The sequence below is a fragment of the Colletotrichum orchidophilum genome, assembly GCF_001831195.1.
Source record: "Colletotrichum orchidophilum strain IMI 309357 chromosome Unknown Scaffold_1.1, whole genome shotgun sequence".
Classification (NCBI taxonomy): Eukaryota; Fungi; Ascomycota; class Sordariomycetes; order Glomerellales; family Glomerellaceae; genus Colletotrichum; species Colletotrichum orchidophilum.
The window spans coordinates 668,973-688,794 of record NW_019172957.1 but is presented as its reverse complement, the minus strand read 5'-3'; the positions used below and the strand labels follow the sequence as shown (position 1 = coordinate 688,794).

The 19,822-nt window shown below is 54.1% G+C and overlaps 5 protein-coding genes across 5 annotated transcripts; 1 reads left to right on the top strand and 4 right to left on the bottom strand.

The window, feature by feature from the left end:
• Nucleotides 1–112: 112 nt before the first annotated feature.
• Nucleotides 113–1,340, bottom strand: CORC01_00121 (zeta-crystallin; the record flags this gene model as incomplete). Its single annotated transcript, XM_022611779.1, has 4 exons — nucleotides 113–343; nucleotides 413–1,066; nucleotides 1,137–1,244; nucleotides 1,308–1,340. The coding sequence occupies 4 exons, from the start codon at nucleotides 1,338–1,340 to the stop codon at nucleotides 113–115; spliced, it is 1,026 nt and encodes a 341-aa protein (XP_022481784.1).
• A 1,021-nt stretch (nucleotides 1,341–2,361) lies between these two features.
• CORC01_00120 (uncharacterized protein) lies at nucleotides 2,362–5,700 on the top strand (the record flags this gene model as incomplete). The annotated part of the gene is made up of 3 exons (XM_022611778.1): nucleotides 2,362–2,625; nucleotides 2,774–5,009; nucleotides 5,069–5,700. 3 exons carry the CDS (start codon nucleotides 2,362–2,364, stop codon nucleotides 5,698–5,700), a joined length of 3,132 nt encoding a protein of 1,043 aa, XP_022481783.1.
• Nucleotides 5,701–6,740: 1,040 nt separating this feature from the next.
• CORC01_00119 (oxidoreductase molybdopterin binding domain-containing protein) lies at nucleotides 6,741–8,696 on the bottom strand (the record flags this gene model as incomplete). Its single annotated transcript, XM_022611777.1, has 1 exon — nucleotides 6,741–8,696. The coding sequence occupies one exon, from the start codon at nucleotides 8,694–8,696 to the stop codon at nucleotides 6,741–6,743; it is 1,956 nt and encodes a 651-aa protein (XP_022481782.1).
• Nucleotides 8,697–9,822: 1,126 nt separating this feature from the next.
• On the bottom strand, nucleotides 9,823–15,654 carry CORC01_00118 (uncharacterized protein; the record flags this gene model as incomplete). The annotated part of the gene is made up of 4 exons (XM_022611776.1): nucleotides 9,823–10,623; nucleotides 10,692–13,264; nucleotides 13,324–15,132; nucleotides 15,183–15,654. The coding sequence occupies 4 exons, from the start codon at nucleotides 15,652–15,654 to the stop codon at nucleotides 9,823–9,825; spliced, it is 5,655 nt and encodes a 1,884-aa protein (XP_022481781.1).
• A 1,395-nt stretch (nucleotides 15,655–17,049) lies between these two features.
• On the bottom strand, nucleotides 17,050–19,754 carry CORC01_00117 (mRNA-capping enzyme subunit beta; the record flags this gene model as incomplete). Its single annotated transcript, XM_022611775.1, has 3 exons — nucleotides 17,050–17,223; nucleotides 17,281–17,760; nucleotides 17,823–19,754. 3 exons carry the CDS (start codon nucleotides 19,752–19,754, stop codon nucleotides 17,050–17,052), a joined length of 2,586 nt encoding a protein of 861 aa, XP_022481780.1.
• Between the last annotated feature and the right edge of the window lie 68 nt (nucleotides 19,755–19,822).

The window sequence follows — 19,822 nt, the reverse complement described above, 5'->3', positions numbered from 1 at the left end:
TGCGCGGTGTTTGTCCCACACCAGTGTGGTCTTCCCTAGTGTCCTCAGTACGTGTACCTACTTCGGGTAACTTGAAAACACAGCTTTTCGCAGTAGAGCACTTTGCCGTGAATCAAAGCTTCGTCGAAGGCAGGTCACCAGTGTCATCATCTAAAGTAATGACTGCTTTGCCCCATATCTTGCGGTTCGTCATGTCTTTGAGCGCTCTGGGGACATGTTTGAGGCCGGGATATTCAGAGTGATAGACGACCGGCCGTATTGTTTCGGTCTCGATCAAGGGTCGGAGCTGGTCCCAGATGGTCTTTTCCTCTTCTGTATTTCGTCGCAGACTCTCGCCGTACCGCTACGACGCATTCGTTAGCTATATTAGATAGGGTAGGGTATGGCTATGGAATCCACCCCCAATACTCACATAACCGATCAACGACACCTGCTTCAGCAGAACTCTGTTCATGGCGATTTTCTCCATATCATCCTTAATGCCGGCAAATCCTACAATGAGTATCTTGCCTCTGTGTGCAATGCACTTTAAGCTTCGGTCAACTAGGCCGACGGGATCAAAGACGACGTCGACACCCCTTCCATCTGTTAGTTCCAGTACACGATCCCACCACATTAGGTCCTCGGTATAGTTGATACATTCCATGGCTCCTGATCTTCGAGCCACGTCACATTTCTCAGATGAGCCCGCCGTCCCTATCACGCGGCATCCCATGGCTGCGGAAACCTGAACGGCCATAAGACCGAGTCCGCCAGCAGCAGCATGGACGAGCACGGTCTGGCCAGCTTGGATACCGGCCTGGATGAGCGCTGCGTAGGAGACGGGGAGCGTGGCGGCGAGCCCGGCAGCTTGGGCGAAAGTCCATTTTGTGGGGATGCGATGTAGGCGTGTCGAGGCGTCGAGTGAGATAATATCGCTGTACGAGCCCGTGCAGCCTCCGAAGACTCTATCGCCGGGACAGAAGTCAGAGGCGGACGGGGCTGAGAGGATGATACCGGCGAACTCGAGGCCTAATATGAATGGCGGGCGTACCAGGGACCGGTTGTTTTGGTGTTTCCCTCTGGCCTATATGGGAATTATTAGCCAACCAGCCCAACTGTTTTTGGAGGAATTGCTCGTGATTTGTCTGACTTACATAGAGTGTATCGACGAAGTTTACCCCGGCGGCCTTGACTTGGACGAGATAGCGGTCTGTTCTAGCGATGGGCGGGTCAATCTCTGAGACCTTGACTTGATCGAAATCCTTGTTGATGGGTTAGAATATGTTCATAAGATTGAGGCACAGTCTCCGGAGGCTAGGACTTACGTTGACGAATTCTTCAATGACAATAGCCTTCATATTTTTTCTCAAGCTATCAACAAGTTTTGGTTTGAATTCAGATTAAGAATGAAGGCATAGGGAAATGGAGAGGCGCTCAGTTATGGGGGATTTCTAGTCTGAGGATGGAAATTCATTCATGATTGAGTTGGAGAAGCACTCATGTGCCGAGGCTTCTCTCGGCTCCCATCTTTAACATTTCTAGGGCAACTAGGACTGTATCATTCACATGGATTTTCAATGCAGAAGAGTACCCGATTGAAATGGTCTTCCAGCGGATGTATGTTCCTAAATGAATGACACAGTCAAGCACACTTCTGCGTATCATTCAGGATTCAGCACGCTGTCTTGATTGCGATCGTCTCTCTTTACTTAGTGACTACCTAAGCACTCGTTCAATATTTTTCACTATTTAAATTAGAACCAAAAATCAATTAGAGCAGCCCGTCCTAAGACATGAGAGCATCATGATAAAAATGCCCATCCAATTGCCAATACAGCGACCTCATCTCAATGGAGACAGGACGGCATACAGTGAAGGGAAGTCAATCAGGATTGTGTAGAGGGATGACAGGCGGGACTGCTAAGGCAGCCCCACTGTAGAGCACCTACCTACTGCTGCGGCAGAAAGTACGATTTGCCTGAGGTGTCAGTCTGGGAAAATCGCGCTAGTCCCCTTTCAGATGGAGATGTGCTTCGCGTTATTCGCCCATCATTCGTCGTAGCCTTTGCTAGTCCTAAGCTTTCTATTCTCCGTTGCCTTTTGCTTTGCCTTCACCTTCACCTCAATCCCATCCTTCGACCCGGCAGCCGAACCCCTTTTGCGCCTTCCTCCATCTTTCTGCTTGATTGACCAGCCGGAGCCCAAGATCGCTGCCATCGGGCAAATCAGTCGGAAGGGTCGTTGTTCCTTCCCTTGATAATCTGCTTCTTTGGCAGATTCACCTCGAAAAGGATCTCACCTCGACAATAATAACATAACGGAAAAGCCACACCACCTGTGACCTGACACCTTTGACTCGACGTTCCGTTGTCTTCCAAGATGTCATCTAATCGATACGACGATTCCGAAGAGGAAGATGATTTCAACCCTGCACCCGCCGACTTGTCCGACGAGGAACCCGATCAGTCAGCTAGCGACAATCATGCCCGCGAAAGCAGCCCTGCCGACGACGCCCCCGCCCCCTCCAAGTCGAGAGTAGTTGACGATGACGACGACGAGGATCAAGAGGAAGATGATGTGGCTCAACATGACGACGACGAAGAGGAGGACGAGGATGACGAAGACGAGGATGATGTTCAACAGGTAAGCCTCCTGTCGATGCCTGCGCTGTCTGCCTTTTCACACAAAGATGTATCGCCAAGATGACAGGCAACACTTTGCACCCGTTGCATCAACCAATCTAGCCTTCTTGATTTCTTGTTGCGGACTAGTTTTAACAGCGGATCAATAGGGACATCGTCGCAAGCGCAGAAAGGATCGCCGCGCTGCCTTCTTCGATATCGAAGCCGAAGTTGATGACGAGGAGGATGGCGAGGATGAGGAGAAAGACGGCGAGGAGATAGAAGACTTCATCGACAACGCTCATCCTGACGATATTGCTGAGAACGGAGGCCTCGATGATGACAGACGCCACAGGGAGCTGGACCGTCGGCGCGAGATGGAGGCGAGCATGGACGCCGAGAAGCAAGCCGAAATCCTTCGACAGCGTTACGGCAACCGCCGTCCGAACAAGGGCTTTGGGGACTCGGCCGTCGTCCCCAAGCGCCTGCTGATGCCCAGCGTCGACGATCCCACCATCTGGGCTGTCAGGTGTAAAGAAGGCAAGGAGCGAGAGGTGGTTTTCTCCATCATGAAGCGCATCGAGGAGAGGCTAGGTACCAAGGACGAACTGGCCATTATCTCGGCCTTTGAGCGTGGTGGTCCAACCTCCGTCATGAAGGGATACGTCTACGTTGAAGCTAACCGCTCCACCGACATCATGGTTGCCCTCGACGGCATGTTCAACGTCTACCCTCGATCCAAGATGATCCTCGTCGACATTAAGGATATGCCCGACTTGCTCCGTGTCACCAAGACCCCTACTTTGGAGCCCGGCGCGTGGGTGAGGCTGCGCAAGCCCGCCAAACATGCTGGTGACCTTGCTCAGGTAATCGACGTTACCGAGAACGGTCTCGAGGCTAGGGTTCGGTTCATCCCCCGTCTCGACTACGGAATGAGAGACGATGCGCTTGCATCTGCCCTAACCCCCGACGGCAAAAGGAAACGACCCGTTGGGATGGCGGGCCCGCGCCCACCCCAGCGCCTCTTCAATGAGACAGAAGCCCGCAAGCGGCACCCGAGACACATTCAGGGTAACCCCACCACCAAAGTGTGGAATTACATGGGCGACGAGTTTGAGAACGGCTTCCAAGTCAAGGATATCAAGATTCAGCAGCTGGTTGTTACGGACGTCAACCCGACCCTGGAAGAAGTCACCAGGTTCGCCTCCGGTGCTGAGGACGGCACCGAGAACCTCGACCTCAAGGCTTTGGCCTCGAGCCTCAAGGACAGCAACATCAATGTCACATACCTGCCTGGTGATATCATCGAAGTCTACGAAGGCGAGCAGAAAGGCGTTGTTGGTAAGGCCACCAACGTCCAGGGTGACATCGTCACCATGCAGGTCACAGAAGGAGTACTCGCCGGTCAAATCATTGAAGTGCCAACCAAGGGCCTGAGAAAGCGTTTCAGGGTTGGAGACCACGTCAAGGTTACTAGCGGCAGTCGATTCCGCGATGAAGTTGGTATGGTTGTCAAGATATCGGAAGACCGGGTTACGTTCTTGACCGATCAAACCAACACCGAAGTCACCGTCTTCAGCAAGGATTTGCGTGAAGCTAGCGACATCGGAGGACAGGGCTCGCTCGGTCAGTACGAGCTCTTTGACTTGGTCCAACTGGACCCGACTACGGTTGGGTGTATTGTCAAGGTCGATCGTGAGTCGGTGGTGGTCCTCGACCAAAATGGAGATACTCGACAAGTCATGCCCTCGCAGATTGCCAACAAGCTGCCAAAGAGAAAGATCGCCGTGGCCGCCGACAGAAACGGGTCCGAGATCAGACTCGACGATGTAGTCAGGGAGTATGGTGGACAGCAACGCCAGGGCAAGATTATCCACATTCACCGTGCCTACGTCTTCCTGCACAACAACGACAGCAATGAAAACGCTGGCGTTTTTGTGACCAAGGCTGGCAACGTCAACACCATCGCCGCCAAGGGTGGGCGCGTGCTATCTGCCGGTCCCAACCTGGATCAGATGAACCCCGCCATGAAGCGCAACCCCAACGGATCTGAGAGCAAGATGGCACCGCCCAAGAGCTTTGGAGGACGTGATCGTGCTATCGACAAGACTGTTATCATCAGAAAGGGCGGTTACAAGGGTCTTCTCGGCATTGTCAAGGATGCCACTGACACACACGCTCGTGTCGAGCTGCATACCAAGAGCAAGACGATTACGGTACCTAAAGATCACTTGAGCTTCAAGGATAGGATCACGGGAGCCAAGATAGAAATCAACGGCCGTGGAGGTCGTGGTGGTCACAGCGGTCCGCCGGGTGGTGGTCGTGGTGGACATGGAGACTGGCAAGGAGGTCGAACGCCTGTTGCCTCTGGCGGCCCGGAAAGAACCCCCGCCTGGGGCTCAAGAAGTAAGCCAGCTGCCCCTCATTTCGCCTTCCTCTTGAATTCGTTTACTAACACATACAAGCCCCTGCGCCAACCGGCGGTCGCACCCCTGCGTGGAAGTCAAGTGGTCCAGACTACGGCGGATCGCGTACGCCAGCTTGGGCCGATGGCTCTCGGACGGCCTACGGAGACGGCAACCGCACCGCATACGGCGGAGGCTCAAGAACTCCAGCGTGGCAGTCAGGCGCGAAGACACCAGCACACGACGCTTTTGGTCTTGGTTCGAAGACGCCGGCATACGGAGGCGGAGATGCATGGGGCTCTGGATCCAAGACACCTGCGTACGGTGGCTCTGCCCCTACTCCTGGGGCCAGCGGAGGTGACTCGTGGGGATACACACCCGGTCAGTCTTACGACGCACCAACACCCGGCGGTGCTCTTCTCAGTGCGCCAACACCAGGCGCTCTCAACGCCCCCACGCCTGGTGCCTACTCAGCGCCTACTCCGGGTGCCGCGAGTGCCCCAACTCCAGGCGGTGGATGGCAAGGTGGATGGGGAGCTGACTCGGCGCCGACACCGGCTGCTGGTGCTCCTACTCCTGCGGCCAGTGGCTTCACCTCCTCATCAGCCTACTACGGCGCGCCGACTCCTGCAGCATACGGCGCACCTGAGACTCCGGCTGCCAGCGGGCCCAGGTACACCGACGACGACTAGATGCAAACAGAGTGTGTATGTCTGGGATGAGACCATTGGTGTGTGGTGGCTGGCTTGTGCGTTTGGCGATGGAGGCAGGCAAGGTTGTACATTACCCGGCGTTTATGTAGAAAAGGAGGATGCGCCCAAATCGTGCGCGTTTATAACAGGGAACATATCATCTTTCACTTGATCATATTCAAATATGCTCGAAAGCATTGTTCTTCGCAATGGAGGCCACTTAATGCTCTTAATACATACTGCATAACCCAATGAGCGGTATGTAAGGTATTTAGTCATGTCCAAATCAAAGTGTTGGGTTACTGATAAACCAGAATGTTGGACGGAACTGTGTCTTCCCCCGCCGAACTAAGTCTTTGTAGCTCACAACACTCTACGATAGTCGTGTACAGGACTCCGATATATCGAAGCTCCAATCACTTATCGATCTAGTCCATGATAGTAAGTACAGGACAGTTGTGGTTGGGAAGGCGAGTGCAGGAAGGAGGAGCCTTTGAAAGTGCTGTGTAAATTCTTTGGTCAGAGAGGATAAATTCGCAACAGTCCTTGACGTCCTCGCCTTCGGCAGCTCTTAAATCCGTAAATTGAAGCTGGTTGGTACCTCGTCACATGCTCGTTTGGCACAGGAGGGATAGGGTGGGTAGTGGGACCTAGAGGGCTTTACACGTTACATTCTTTCGATATCATTCAACTTAGGTCAATAGACTACGCGCCTACACTAGGACTCCGGGGCCGCACTTGGGTGGATTGGCGAAAAAGATAAACAAATTCCCTTGGATTGTTGATGTAAGCAGAAACCTGACCATTCCATTTGGGCGGGCGCTAAGTAGAAGAGTAAACAAAAATGAAGGGCAATTATAAACAACAGGCTTCGCTTCATGAATCCGCAATACGCCTCCGCTGCGTCAAGCATACTGTCTGTGCACGTATGCGATCTCTCTGCAGCCATCGTTAAGCTTTTGACTCCATCTTTCTTCACCGCTTTTGGTGTCCTCCCTCCTTCCTTCCTTTCTTTTTTCTTCTCTAACTCATCTACCAATTTACTTGGCCGTGACCACGGCGTGGACGGCACAATCGGAGCAAATCTTCAGCCGATGCCATGCGTTGGCCAGATTCCCTCGCTGGTTGTAGATGGCCGCGTAGCTCTCGGGTTGCGAATTGTACGCCTCATCCGTGGCCTTGACCAGCAGCGTAGTACACTTCTTGCTCCCTTCGCCTGGCTCACCAAGAGGTACTACACCGTCGTACCGCCAGCGCTTCCATGCCCAGGATTTGTGTCCGGCCTTTGACGGGGCTCCGGGTTCGTCGAGCAACTCAGCTTGGTCCCAAGTCTTGCCACTGTCGACGCTCACATCAACACGCACGATTCGGCGACCGCCACCAGAGTACGCATACCCCATGAGAGATGCTTCGCGGAGGCTGCTGGCAGTCTCGTCTGCCGCCGAGTCATTTGTTGTTGTTTGCCAGTCACCTAATCTGACGGTAGTAATGGCGCTTGTGATGGGCATCTCTTGAATGGGCGCAGCACGGTCCCAGTCGGGACTCGTCTCGTTGGGGCCGAAGCACTTGTAATCTTTGCGCTGCCATTGGCTATGGCTTTCTTCATCAGAAATAGTGATCTGGCTCAACCACTTGACAGAACGAGCGGCGACGTGGCCAGGTACAAGAGCACGGAGAGGGTAACCATGATCTCGGGGCAGCGGCTTGCCATTCATCGAATAGGCCAGCAGAACATCGCCACGAGGGTCCAGAGCAGATTCGATGGGAATTGACGCGCCATAGGCTTCGAGCGCTGAGAACTGAACGTGCTTGGCCTCCGTATCTCCAGTCATGGCCTCAAGGACAGGAATACCGGCATCGGCAAGTACATCGGTGAGCTTAACGCCCTGCCATTCCGCACAGGAGATAGCGCCGACGTTCCACTGGAGTCCGTTGGTTTTCTTCGCGTTGCGCGTCATGTCGCTTCGACGGTTGCCTGAGCATTGCAAAACAGCCACAACAGTGGTTGGCTTGAACTTAGTCTTCAGGTCATCGAGCGTGTACTCCTTGATAGTGCCGTCGAGGAGCTCAATCTTGAGGGTGTAGTCGGAAGTATCGTCGACCTGGGGAACCCACATGTGGTTGCGCACGTAAAAGAGCTCATTAGGAGTGAGATAGCTGTCTGCCAGGCCTTCCACCGGTGTCTCTGCATTGCGAGGCTTGGGTGTGAGGGTGATGAGCCTCTCATCACGGCTAGGATCGTGCTTAAAGGGGTCCTCTATTTCCTGAGCTGCGGGCTTGCCGTCGACAAGGTCGTCCGAGTCGATAAAGCCAATCAAGTACTGTTCGAGAATTTCATAGACATGGGGCGACTTGTGAATGGTAAAGATGTTCCAGTAGGGATCAATGCTACCTCCAGCGGCACGGAGGATGACTTCACCTCCAGGGTGGGCATCAACCCAGTCAGTAATATCGTAGACCTTGTCGCCTTGGGTAACCCACGGGCTGCCGGATTTGGCATCATGTTTTCGGATCTCGGAGAGCCTGAAGCGAGGGATGGACGGGTCGCGGTCGTCGGTAGACGGGGCCGGGTCGGAGGCATCTGCTTCGTCCTGAGTGGGCACATGGAAGGGCTCCGAGAGGCCGACGAAGAGAGACAAGAGCCCGCCACTAGCAAGCAAAGTACCGACGGTGGCCGGGCCCTTGCGGCGGCGTGGAGACTGGGGCTCACGTTCGCGCCCTCGCTCCCCTGGCCGGATAGTCTGGCGTTGCTGTACATGTTCCTGGCTATCATGGCCATCGGCCAAGCGCGTCGAGGAGGATACGGGTGTCGGTCGGGGGTGTCTTGAGCAGACAGAGGCGTGCAGAGGACGACATCCTTGAGGAAGAGCGGCAGCGGCAGCGGCAGCGGCAGGGATCCAGCTTCCTCGCCACGCTCGAGAACTCGGATGAGGAGGGACGGGCCGCCGAGTCGAGAGCTGTAAGAGCTCGCTAAATAGACGCCGCGGCGCTTGCATTAGAGCAGGTTCGAGGTGAATGGCTAGATCGGGCGGGATGGGCTTCGTTTGGTGGTGGACGACGTCGAGAGCGCGGCTCTGGTGTGGAGCTTGGACGGTGAGGTGACTGACCGGGGCGATGGCGTGATTGCGCCTTGGTGGCCCATTAGCTGTTTTAAGAGGAGAGAAAAACTCGAAAGTGGGTCTGCACAGCTTTGTGTGATTGCATAAAATAAGAACGGTAATGCTAAGTGCATAAATGTTGTGCAACCGGTACGTGCCTCTCACCACCGACGTTGTCGACCGAGTATCCACTTCCAGTTCCTCGCCTTTAGGTAAGCAAGCTTTTTGGGAATAGGTGGGAATGGGTGGGAATGGGACCAGCTCCAGGACGGGACTGGAGGACGGCAAGGACAAGCTGGTACGAACGGCATGGGGACTCTTTCGCTTTTACATGTCTCAATCTCTGTGTTACTATTACCATCACTGGACGTCCCAACTTGACATTGGTCTCCCACAAGTCCCGAATCGGATCACCGTATCATGTCGAGGGCACGTTATCAGACTTTCAGCCGGCAATAAACTCGAAGCCAACAGAATCCGTGTGTCATAGTGCTCCAAGCGGCCGAAAGAGACCGATGAAACCGCCCACGTGGACCCCGAACACTGTCGCAGCCCGGCCCCGATACGTCTCAACGTCTATCCTGGGCCCTGTTAGTCGCCGACAGCAGTCTCCCACTTACGAGCTGCGGATCTCTCGCGGCGAACACCTGCTTCCCTAGGACCTCTGCTGCACTTGTACGATCCGTCACTTACTTCCCCGCAACTCTGAATGAACCTCGCATTGCATTCGTCCCGGGTCATCGGCGACGGCGCGGCCCTCCGGCCCTCTTGGTGTGTGAACAACCGCGATGATACCCAATTGGTAGCGTGGCATTTCAGTGCTACTTCCCCTTAAGCATGCCACTCGTCGGAGCCACCGATTCCATTCCGCGGAACTCAAATCTACTCGTGCAGATGAAGCTATCCCCCCGTCTGATATTCGGCTGAAGAGCTCAATCAAGGAAGCCCCAAATCGGTTGTAACTACCTGCTCAACTCAAATCCTCTCATTCTCGCTTACGCTCACTTCACGACTCGCCACCCTCTCAACGCCCCCGAGCATTATCAGCCACCTTGGTCTTCTTGCGATTCCTCTCCTGTGTCTGGTACTTAACCCCCTTGCTACCCTGTCCTGTTGTCTCGCCGGTCTCACGCTTCCGCTTTCCACCAGACGACCCACTAGCACCCCCGGCTCCCTCGTCCCCACTCTCCGACACCAACTCGCTGGGGCTGGCCTGGCTTAGATCGTCCTCCTCCCCACGATCACGGTATGTTGGGTCGTGAGTCAGAAACCCTCGATACGACTTGCGCTTCCGTTTAGGACGGGTCCCGGAGTCGCCTCCGGCACCAACCCGACGGTCCTGCTCGTCATCGTCATTGTCGTCGTCGTCGTCTTCACCAGCTTCCTCGCTTCCTCCCTCATTCTCGGCCTCACCTCCGTCCTCCTCTTCCTCATCGTCATCGACGCCCGAATCCATCTCTTCATCTTCATCCTCGGTTTGCTCTTCCCCTTGTATGTAATCTCCCTCGCCATCATCGTCGTTCCCATAGCTGCCATCGCCTTTTCGACCCCGCCAAACTAATCCCCAGCTATCTCGGTTGATGGGGTTGTTTGGGTCCCACGGCCAACCATTGCCTGTACGATTCTTACTATTATCCGTGGGGCACATTGTCTTTTCCAAGTCTGGGTTGTCTTTGATAAAGGCCCTCCTGAGGTCGCCAAATTTGGCGTTTCTCTTGCGAATCCAACCCACTCTACTTGGCAATATAGGGTTTTTTTGACTGTCAACCCTGTAATAACTTTCTCGTGGTGGAATCCGACAGCTACGTCTTGGATCAGAGTGTGCCTGGTGGTGACAAGTTAGCTCGGTGTACACTCAGATGACCGCAGTGCTAATTGGTAGAGGCTTCTCACATCTATCTGCTCCTGTCTAGGAGGATCATCCTGCCTAGGCCTTTTTGCTTTCTTCTTGGGAGCCTTGCGGAAGCACCGTGAACAATACATATTCTCGTCCGGCACAAATTTAGCCGCGGGCGTAGTGTTGGCCTTTGATTTCGGCGTATGGTTCGTCTTTGTGGTCACAGGTCGCTTTTGGGTCGAAGTCGGCTTCTTGGAAAGTTTAGTCGTGTGCGTCTCTTTCGCTTTCGAAGGCTTCTCGACTTGGCGAAGATACTTTTCTGAAGTAGTGGCTGCAGATGGTCTGGGAACTGTAGGCGGAGGGGCAATCATCGACCGAGACTCACTGGTACAGTTGTCTCCATGATCAGAGTTTCCGCGAATGGTACCCTCGGGGGTTGATCCTCCAGCAGGGCCGTCTTGGGGGCTAGTAACCCGAAGACGAACACCCCTTGAGAGAGGAATCTCTGGCCCATGGTTCTCGGGACCTTGGTCATCTTCTCGGTTTCTTCTGGACGGTGGGCGATCATCAGGTTGAACGGAGGTAACTGTCACCGTCGACCGCCTCCCTGTGGTGGGTGCCCCCGGTTCCCCATCTTGTGTATGTTTTGGCCTTAGCTGACCTGGGATTGGCTGCTTTCCTTCGAGAATCCTCTGCTTTCTTCTCTCTTCACGAGCGGCCGCAAATTCGGCGTTCGTGTCGCGGACCATCTCTGTCTCAAAGTTCTCAGTAGCATGCGCCATCTTCACATGCTCGTTCCACTGCCGTTGGTTCATGAAGCCCACCATGGCGCCGCATTTGTCAAAGTGAGGACAGCGCTTGTCACGCCGGTCCAGTGCGCTCTCGTTTTCGGGATCCCAAAGGCTGTGGCCCGGGTTGAAGGGTTCCTGGTTGACGAAGGCGGGAGGCGGCCCCCTGTTGTTCAGAATATCCCAAAGTTGATAGACGTGGCACTCCATATGAGAGACCTGGTCTTTCCTATCCTCCCACTCCCCAAGCTCCGGTTTATTCTCACGGTATTCCTTGGGTCTCCTGAATGTCAGATGGCAGAGCGGACAATGTCTTAGAGGCTCCCCGTCATGCTTCTTCTCAAAGTGCCCCAGGACCTCGGAGGGCGTCAAGCCGAACAGAGGTTCACGACACCCGGCAGCGGGGCATTCAGAAGGCGGATCTTGCGCGGGCATTGGTCCTGGCTTATCATACCACATGAGAGGGAAACTGAGAAATCGAGCAGGCCCACGGGGACGATGTTGTCGTCTCAATAAGGCCGCGGAGGTGCCTTGGGCCCCGACGAAGAGAGGGTCGACCGACGCGTCAATGTCCTTCCAGAAGGCCTCTGGGTAGATTTCGTAAGGGGTCGGCTTGTCACCCTCTTTTGCAGGACATTCGGTGATGTGCTTTTTGATGTCATCAGCCGATTTTCGTTTTCCATCGCCCACAGCAGATTTCTGGCAGTACGGACAGAAACAACCTAGGGTGCCATAGAAACCTCTGCAGTGAGAGCGGTGCTTGTCGATATCCTCGGCTGAGACTTTTTTCATCGAGAAGCCGCACTTGGTGCAATGCGGCTTCGCCTCGTGGAGAGTGCCGTGGCATTTGTGAGGATACGTGTCGAAAGGTGCATGATCACTTGCATCTTTCTCAGTCTTCCACTCTCGATCTCCGCATAATCTACAAAACGTACACTGTCCGGATCCCTCGGCCAAGGGGACGCAGACACGATCATGATGCTCTCGGTCATCTGGGTTGTCGAGTTCCGTGTGGTCACGACCGCAACGATCACAGTATCGATAGTCTACCTCCCTATCGCTGGCCTTAGACGGCTGTTCTGGCCGAGGCAACGGGCCCACTGGCGGTCTGGCTTGTTCGGTGATTCTAAACGTGGAAAGGGATGTCGCGGTCGTCGCAGGTTTATAGCGCAATCTTTCGGGAATAGCCTTCTGGGCCACCAGTGGACGTGTACTAGGTGTCTCTGGAAGTTGGAGCACCTTTCGCAGTTGGTCTGCGTGGGTGTTTATGTAGTGCTCTTCCTTTTGTTTATGAGACCAGTGTTTGAAGAGCTGGGTGTCACACCACGGGCATTTCTCTCCGACGTGAGTCTTCTCCAGATGCTCCAGGAGCTTCTCTTCCTCATCCTGGCGATGTGTGAATCGGCACTTCTGGTACGGACACGGGAAGAGTCGGGCCAGCTTGATCTTCGAGAGATTCCAGAGTTTGTCCTGTAGCTGTCGCTGTTCAGTGGGCGTCAGAACATTTTTGGTGACCATCGGCACTCGGCCTCCCCCGGTCCTCATGACGGCCTCAACGGGCGGCGCGTTGATCGGAAAGGACGGGTTCCATATTCCCTTGTCGAAGATACTTGGCTGTTGCACATAACTCCGCTCTCGAGGTGGCTGTTCAGGCGCTCTCGGTGATTGACGAGCTGCTCTTGGCAGTGGAGGCGGCGTCTGTGGCTTATGAAAAACCACGGAGTGGAGTTGGCCAGGAGCAACAATGGCTGGCAAAGACAACTCTCTCCGGAAGGGCGTCACTTCGCCATACCGAGGCCCCCAGTGGTTATTGGTTTCAGTCGCTTCGACTACGCTTTTGACTACACATTTCTCAGGTCAGTTGAGATCTCCAAGAATATTCGAGGAGCGTTCTTCGTACCAAAATCCAACTCGTCATCTTCATTTTTCAATACCCCTACTTGCATTAACTGAGCCAGGAGGAGACGCCGGACCATGGCTACCTCGGAGTCGGCGGCTTCTGGCCGAAGAACAAAGCTGGTCGGGGTCCAGTTTGCTGATTCATTCTTATCCTCATCGAAAATGGACTCTATGATGATGCTGTCCCTTTCGGCATCATAGTCGACTTCGTTGTCTCCGTCATACAGAGTTCTGACTTTGGATTTCAATTTGTGCATTGTATGCGGTTCCATATTGAATGTCGCCTGACCCGTTTGTCCATCAATCGTCTCAATCACACATGGTTCTTCGGGTTTGTCCACAGGCTGGATTACGAAGAACTGACATGGCTCACTTTGGTTGTCAACGGAACGGGCAATGAGCCTTGAAAGTGCCTGTTGGGCATGTTCCGAAGAATCCTGATCCAGATGATTCCACCGAACTGGGTCGTAAGTTCCAACGGGATAACTGACCAGTGGGTTGAAATAGTCGATCCCGCGCCAAATCAGATAGTGAGAGGGCTCCATGGGCATTTTGATGCTACTTGTTATCGCACCGACTTGCCGCAGGGCATCGGGGTAAGGGTCACCGGAGCCTGTCCGGCGAAGGCACTCTCGATTCTTCAGAGTGATGGCATTGTTCAAGTTCCCCGGCAGGTAGAACACAACAGACTTGTCGGCGAAGGGGTGAGTCTCGACTTTGAATGCTTTCCCCTTGCTGATGAAGGGGTGCATCATATTCCAGAGGTTGCGGTGAATCTCTAGACCACCATACCACCGCGATGAGTATACCTCGTCGTTGTCATCACCAGAAGAGATGACGAGATCGCAATGGCCTCCTCCTGGTCGGTCCGGTCTTCCGACCAGCACTTCTTGTGCCGTTGTGAGAAAAGGCATAAATTGGTTGGCGCCCCAGGGTCTCATGGAAGGGTGTGTAAAACCGCTAATCTTGGGTCCAAAAAACCGTTTACGATTAGGCACTTTGCAGTACGAGAAGTTCTTCCGCCCGCCTTCGTCAGTATGACTCAACCTGATGAGCGTAGTTGAGAAGAAGGACTTTGGGGGCTCCCATTCAGCGGGCATCGCTTCACCCCTGCGAAGCACAAACCAGGCGGAGTTGGACTCGGACTCGGTGGTCTGGCCCAGGTGTTTCGCAAGATCACTAACGGGATTGAGTGGAATGTTGTCCTCGAACTGCCGTACAATTTTCGCAGTCGTTCGGTCGAATTCAACAAGGACGAGGTCACTCTGTTCCCGTTGACGTAGAGACAGAAGTTTTCTCGCGGCCGCTTGGAACGTGGACATTTCATCGGGATCGAACATAATTCTGCCTTGGTATCCATAGAGAGGAATCCAACCATGTGCTTTGTAAGGCTCTGCTGCTTGACTTTCCGTCCTGGAGGCCACCGTCGACTGCGTCTGAAGTCGCTTCGGGTCAGGCGTGGGGTATGAGAATCCGGCGCGCTCTTCATGTATGTCGGGCCTCTCAGGGGTGTTCATCGAGCTTGTAGGTTGTCTCCCTGGAATGGCTTTGCTTGATATCCCCAATCCAGGCAGCGTCATGGTCCCACCGCTGAAACTGTCATCTGAGAAATCATCGTCTTGCTTTCCCAGGGTCGTCGCGGTGTCGTATAGGCCAGTGTTTCTGTTTGCATCATCGCTTGGCGGACAATCCGCATCTTCCATGCGGGCGTCGTCATCGTTGCCTCCTCCTCGGAGACTTAGTCCTTCTCCGGTGGCGTCTGACATTTGAGAAGCTGGCACAGGAATAGTGCTATATTGAGCCTCTCTTCCTTTGAGTAGTCTTAGCTATCCAGATTGCAGGTGGACAGGAGTGACTAACCTCTCATGTGGTCGTATCCAAAATTCCTCTGGTCGTGAGCTGTCAGGAAGTGCAGAGGAGGGCGAACCTCGGTATTGCAGAGCTCATCCCAATCGTCTACATCGAAGTCAGGTTTCGCAAACTGGACCAGCTCAGATAAAACTGGCTCGACAGGCAGACCGAAGTAGAGCATTGTAAACTTCATCGCCAGTGACGGCTGACACCCTTTGAATCTACTCGTAACCAAGTTTCGATATCGCCTGGTGTAGTCTTCCTGGCAGTCTCTCAAACTACGAGGCTCCGTAGCTGGCATAAATAGCTTCCGCTCATGGGGTGTGAAGTACTCCTCCAGGACCTGCTCCGTCCGAAGAGTAGGCAAACTAAGCAATTCTTTGAATTGGTTAAGGGCGGCAATCCAGGCCTCATCAGTTGGCTTGATGAGAGGATTGTATCTTTCCTGAGGCACGGTTGCCTTTTTAGCCGATCTAGACATGTCGGGGTAGATGGGAAAATGAGTGTCTACAAGTCTATAGTTCAAGAGAATAGATAGTAGAGAGTGTATGAGTCGAAGAGAGGGGCAGAAAGGAAGAAAAAGAGTCGTAAGTAGAGCGAAAGCCGTGAAGAGAAGTGCAATGTGTCAAACAGAAGCTCTGCAAAAGGGCGACTCAAATATCAACGAGCTAGCTTATTCGAAGGGATGAAGCATTTTCTACGATATTTAAACAAAAGATTCGAGTGCCATGCTGACATAGTTGAAGCCTTTGAAAAGATTAAAACGGCTGGTTGCCTTGGCAAGTCCCGAACATTGAGACCCATTGTCTATTGAAGCCTCGTCACAGTCAAGGCCACTGACATGGGGTGGACATCTTTGTTTGCACTGGACGTCCCTTGATAATGCACATAGGCCAGCAGAGCTGGGTAGCAAACAAATTCACGCTTGTTCTGCCTTGGCCCGGCAGCTAAAGCAAGAACAAATGACAATGAGCGCCAAATGACGCTAATGTAGCCATCCTGACAAAGAGTCGAGACCCTATAGTATCCCTCTGGAATATTGAACCCCTTCAGTCCCGGAAAGCCTCGATAACAGAATTCGCTCGAGGATTCGATGAATGTAGGCGACAGTTCTGGAGCTCGGATCTTGAGACTTAGCTCGAGGGAGCAAAAAATCAAAGAAGAAAAAAAGGAGTTGAATGGTGACATTGTTCTTGACCTTATGTTCCATAGCGGCAAACATAGTCTTCGAGAGCTGCTTCTCTGTCACAAAAAAAGAAAAAACAAAGGGAGCACAGTTGGAAATTAGAAAAGGGTCCGGTTCTCTTGAGAGATACTGCCTTGTCAGGACCTATGTCTCAAGGCCTTTGCACGGCGTGGATATCGATGAATACCAACGTCCATCTTCCTATCTTCCCGCTGACCTCACTTGCTGTGTTGCAGTCCAAGTACAGTATGGAACCACTGACGGCAGCGTACAGAGGTAAGTGGTGATGGTGAAGAAGCAGACAGTGGCATCAACGGTCTCGCGATACACTTGGCTCCTCTTTTCATAGTAAGGTGGGAGGGGGACGAGGCGAACAGAAGCGGGTCATTCGCAACGCGCATCACACGTATCAATGATGGCTTGTAGAGAGTGCCAAACAGCAAACGGCCGCCGCCACCAATTTTTTAGTATTGGCCAAGCCCACGAGCACGAGGTGTTAATCAGGTAACGAGCCCAGAAGTTAAGTCGAAGCACCCCAAGCCAGCTATGAAGAAACGACTCTCCAAAATACACAATCCTTGACGCCCAAACGCAGCCACTCTGTTTTTTTGGTATCAAACCACCCTAGCCACTCGAGAAAAAGAGAGAAAAAAAGAGCATATTTTTATGATACGTTCGTACAAATAAATATTACACAAATTCGCGACTTTTGCGGGCGAGGACGCGCACGTTGTCGACGAACGCCTCGACCAATTGCTGATACTGATGCGGCTCGTTCCTCATGGCGCGGCGTTGTTGATCGATGACGATTTCGGGTGACAGTTCTATTTCCAGTTCGTGCTCCTTGCTCATCTGCGAGGTATTCTTTCGACTTGTCAGCAAATTCCAGGGCGTACAATTTCCATGCAAGAATCGACTTACGCCAGGGCCAGGCATCATTTGTGTCACTTGCGTCAAGTCGATCTGATAGTGATTTTGCTTATAGCTAAGACGGTCCTTGTTCCGGTCTGGGAACTTGTCTGCATGACCGACAGCCACGCTTTCCAACTCCTCAACAGATCCATCCCATGCCATTTCGAGGTTGATGCTAATGCGGCAGTCGAGCGGGCAAGTGGGAAGATGAAGGTGGATGTCTGCCACGCGGGCCTTGACAATCTTGGCCAGGACCTGCTGCGTCTTTTGGTCATATGTGACTCGAACCTTGATTGACCGCCTGTTTCCTAGGAGGGAACGAACGCAACCGGGGAGACGAGCCTGCAGAGCGTTTGGTAATTCGTAGAACTTGTCAATCTCCCGTCGGTGTTTGTATTGTACTTGTACTCGGCCGCGTGCATTAGGGTTTCGGGGATCTGTCTGCACGACCATGGTGTTAAGGAATTCGTTGAGACCTTTGTGCTGGGCCTGCAAAGAAACAAGAAGGTTAGCCACTGCGAGTCTTTGGCAGGAAAAATCAGTAAACATACCTCGGTCATGCTACTTCTGAAGGCCAGACGGCCGGTATCGTGCAGAACACATTCCGAGCCGATCGCCCTCTCGACACGGTCATTAGTATCTCTGTCGATGAGCTGTCCCATTTTGGCCTCAATTTCGAACTGCACGCCACGTCCTATTATCTCCCCACTATCGGGATGGAGCGTTACATTCTTGAATAAGAAATCGGCAACTGTGTTGGACAGCTCTTCGTATGGCCGATTGCCGAGGATGCTTTGTTCCCACGGACCAAGCAGACTTTCGGTCTTGGGCGGCGGCGGCGGCGGCGGCGGTTCCTGAACTGGAGGCGCGGTGGATCGCGCTGCCTCTGGCGAGTTGTGGCGGCTGGTACTGTCCTGCTTGACGGACTCGGACTTGCCATTGATGTGCGGTGGCCCTCGTTTCTGGAGCTCAAAATTGGCCAGCTTGAGCCTCTTGTTTTCTCGAGCGTTCCAAGTCTGAGCCCAAATGGGCGGCGTCGCGTGGATCTTTCTCTTTCGCTGCATGACGGGTGACCGAGAGATGGCAGGTCCGCCATTGAGTTCGGCGGGCGGGGGCCGTGGCTCATTCCTTTCCAATTCTCGGGGACTCAAATCTCGGTCGGCAAGCTTTCTCTTGGCTGGTGTCGCAGCGCGTTCGCGTTCAGGTTCCACCATATTGGTGACGCTCGGGTGCGGTCGCGCCTCGGGTTCAGTATGCCCACCGATGCTGCTCGGCAAACTCGGTATCCTGGTCTTGGGGCTGACGCTAACGCTTCGGTCGCGTTCACTTTGTGATAATGATCTTCGTTCGTGGGTGCTATGGGAGCTGGGCATGCGAACTGGTGGAGGTGGTGGTGGAGGTGTAGCTTGGGCAAGGTGTGAGGCGGACAGTCTCTGTTGATACGGGCTTTGCGGTTGTGTAAAGCTTGGTGCAGTGGAAGATTGTCGAGGCCCGGTCTGGGGCGGGCCCAGTGGGGTCGGAGGCTGCGAGAGCTGCCGGTTGAAATCGGGCGGCGGATGCGCCGTCGCCACAGGACTACCGTGAAGGGGATATGGCTGGCCGTGATGCTGCTGCTGCTGCTGCTGCGGATGCTGACTATGGGCAGATGTAGGTGTAGGAGTTGAATGGGTTGATTGCGAGCGCTGATGGAGATACGGATGCCCGCCAGCAGGGGTCCCGATGGGCGGTGTTTGAGGCATATGCTGCTGCGGTGGCGGCGGTTGTTGCTGTTGAGCATATTGAGGCGCTGTTGCACCAGATGGATGAGGATAACCATCTCTCGGGGGGAACGCGTTGGACGGTGGATATTGTTGGTGTCGTTGCACAGGGCTGGCAACTTCTTGAGGCGGCCCGGTCGGCGGGAAGGGGTAACCTCCACTTGGGCCGCTCACGGAAGACGTCGGCGTATGACGATACGGGGACGGGCCTGGCATGGAGGCGCTCTGAGGCGATCGCACATCGGCGTACGGGGCGGGAGCACCAGCTTGAAGCGGCGGTGGCGCTGGCCGGCCGGGATAAGGGCCTGGAGTCTGATAAGGCGACTGCGGAGGGTACGACGGGGCCGAGGCCTGAGGATGTACGGCGTACTCCTGAGGCGCTGGCGGTTTGCCAGGGGATGAATGCAACGCGTGACTGTACGCCGATTCTCTAAAGGCATAAGCCGTTGTGGCTTGGGAGGGTGTCGTCGGGGTCTGTTGCTGGTATGGTAGCTGGGGTGGCGGTTGCTGAGCCGGCGGTTGCTGCTGCTGCTGCGGGTGATGCTGATGCTTCGGCACGAGATGTTGAGGCGGAGCGTGAGGATGCTGATGAGCATGGGGATGGGGATGAGCATGGGCAGGATGACCCGGAGGAGGGACAGCAGCGGCGGCGGCGGCGGCAGCGGCAGCAGCAGCTCGCGGCCTGTCCCCATCATCGGACGTGTTCATCAAACTCCTTAGATCCATTGTGTGTAGCGAAGGCGCGCCGTGGTTGTTATTGGCTAGAATCCCTTGCTCGCGTTCCTTTGTCTGGA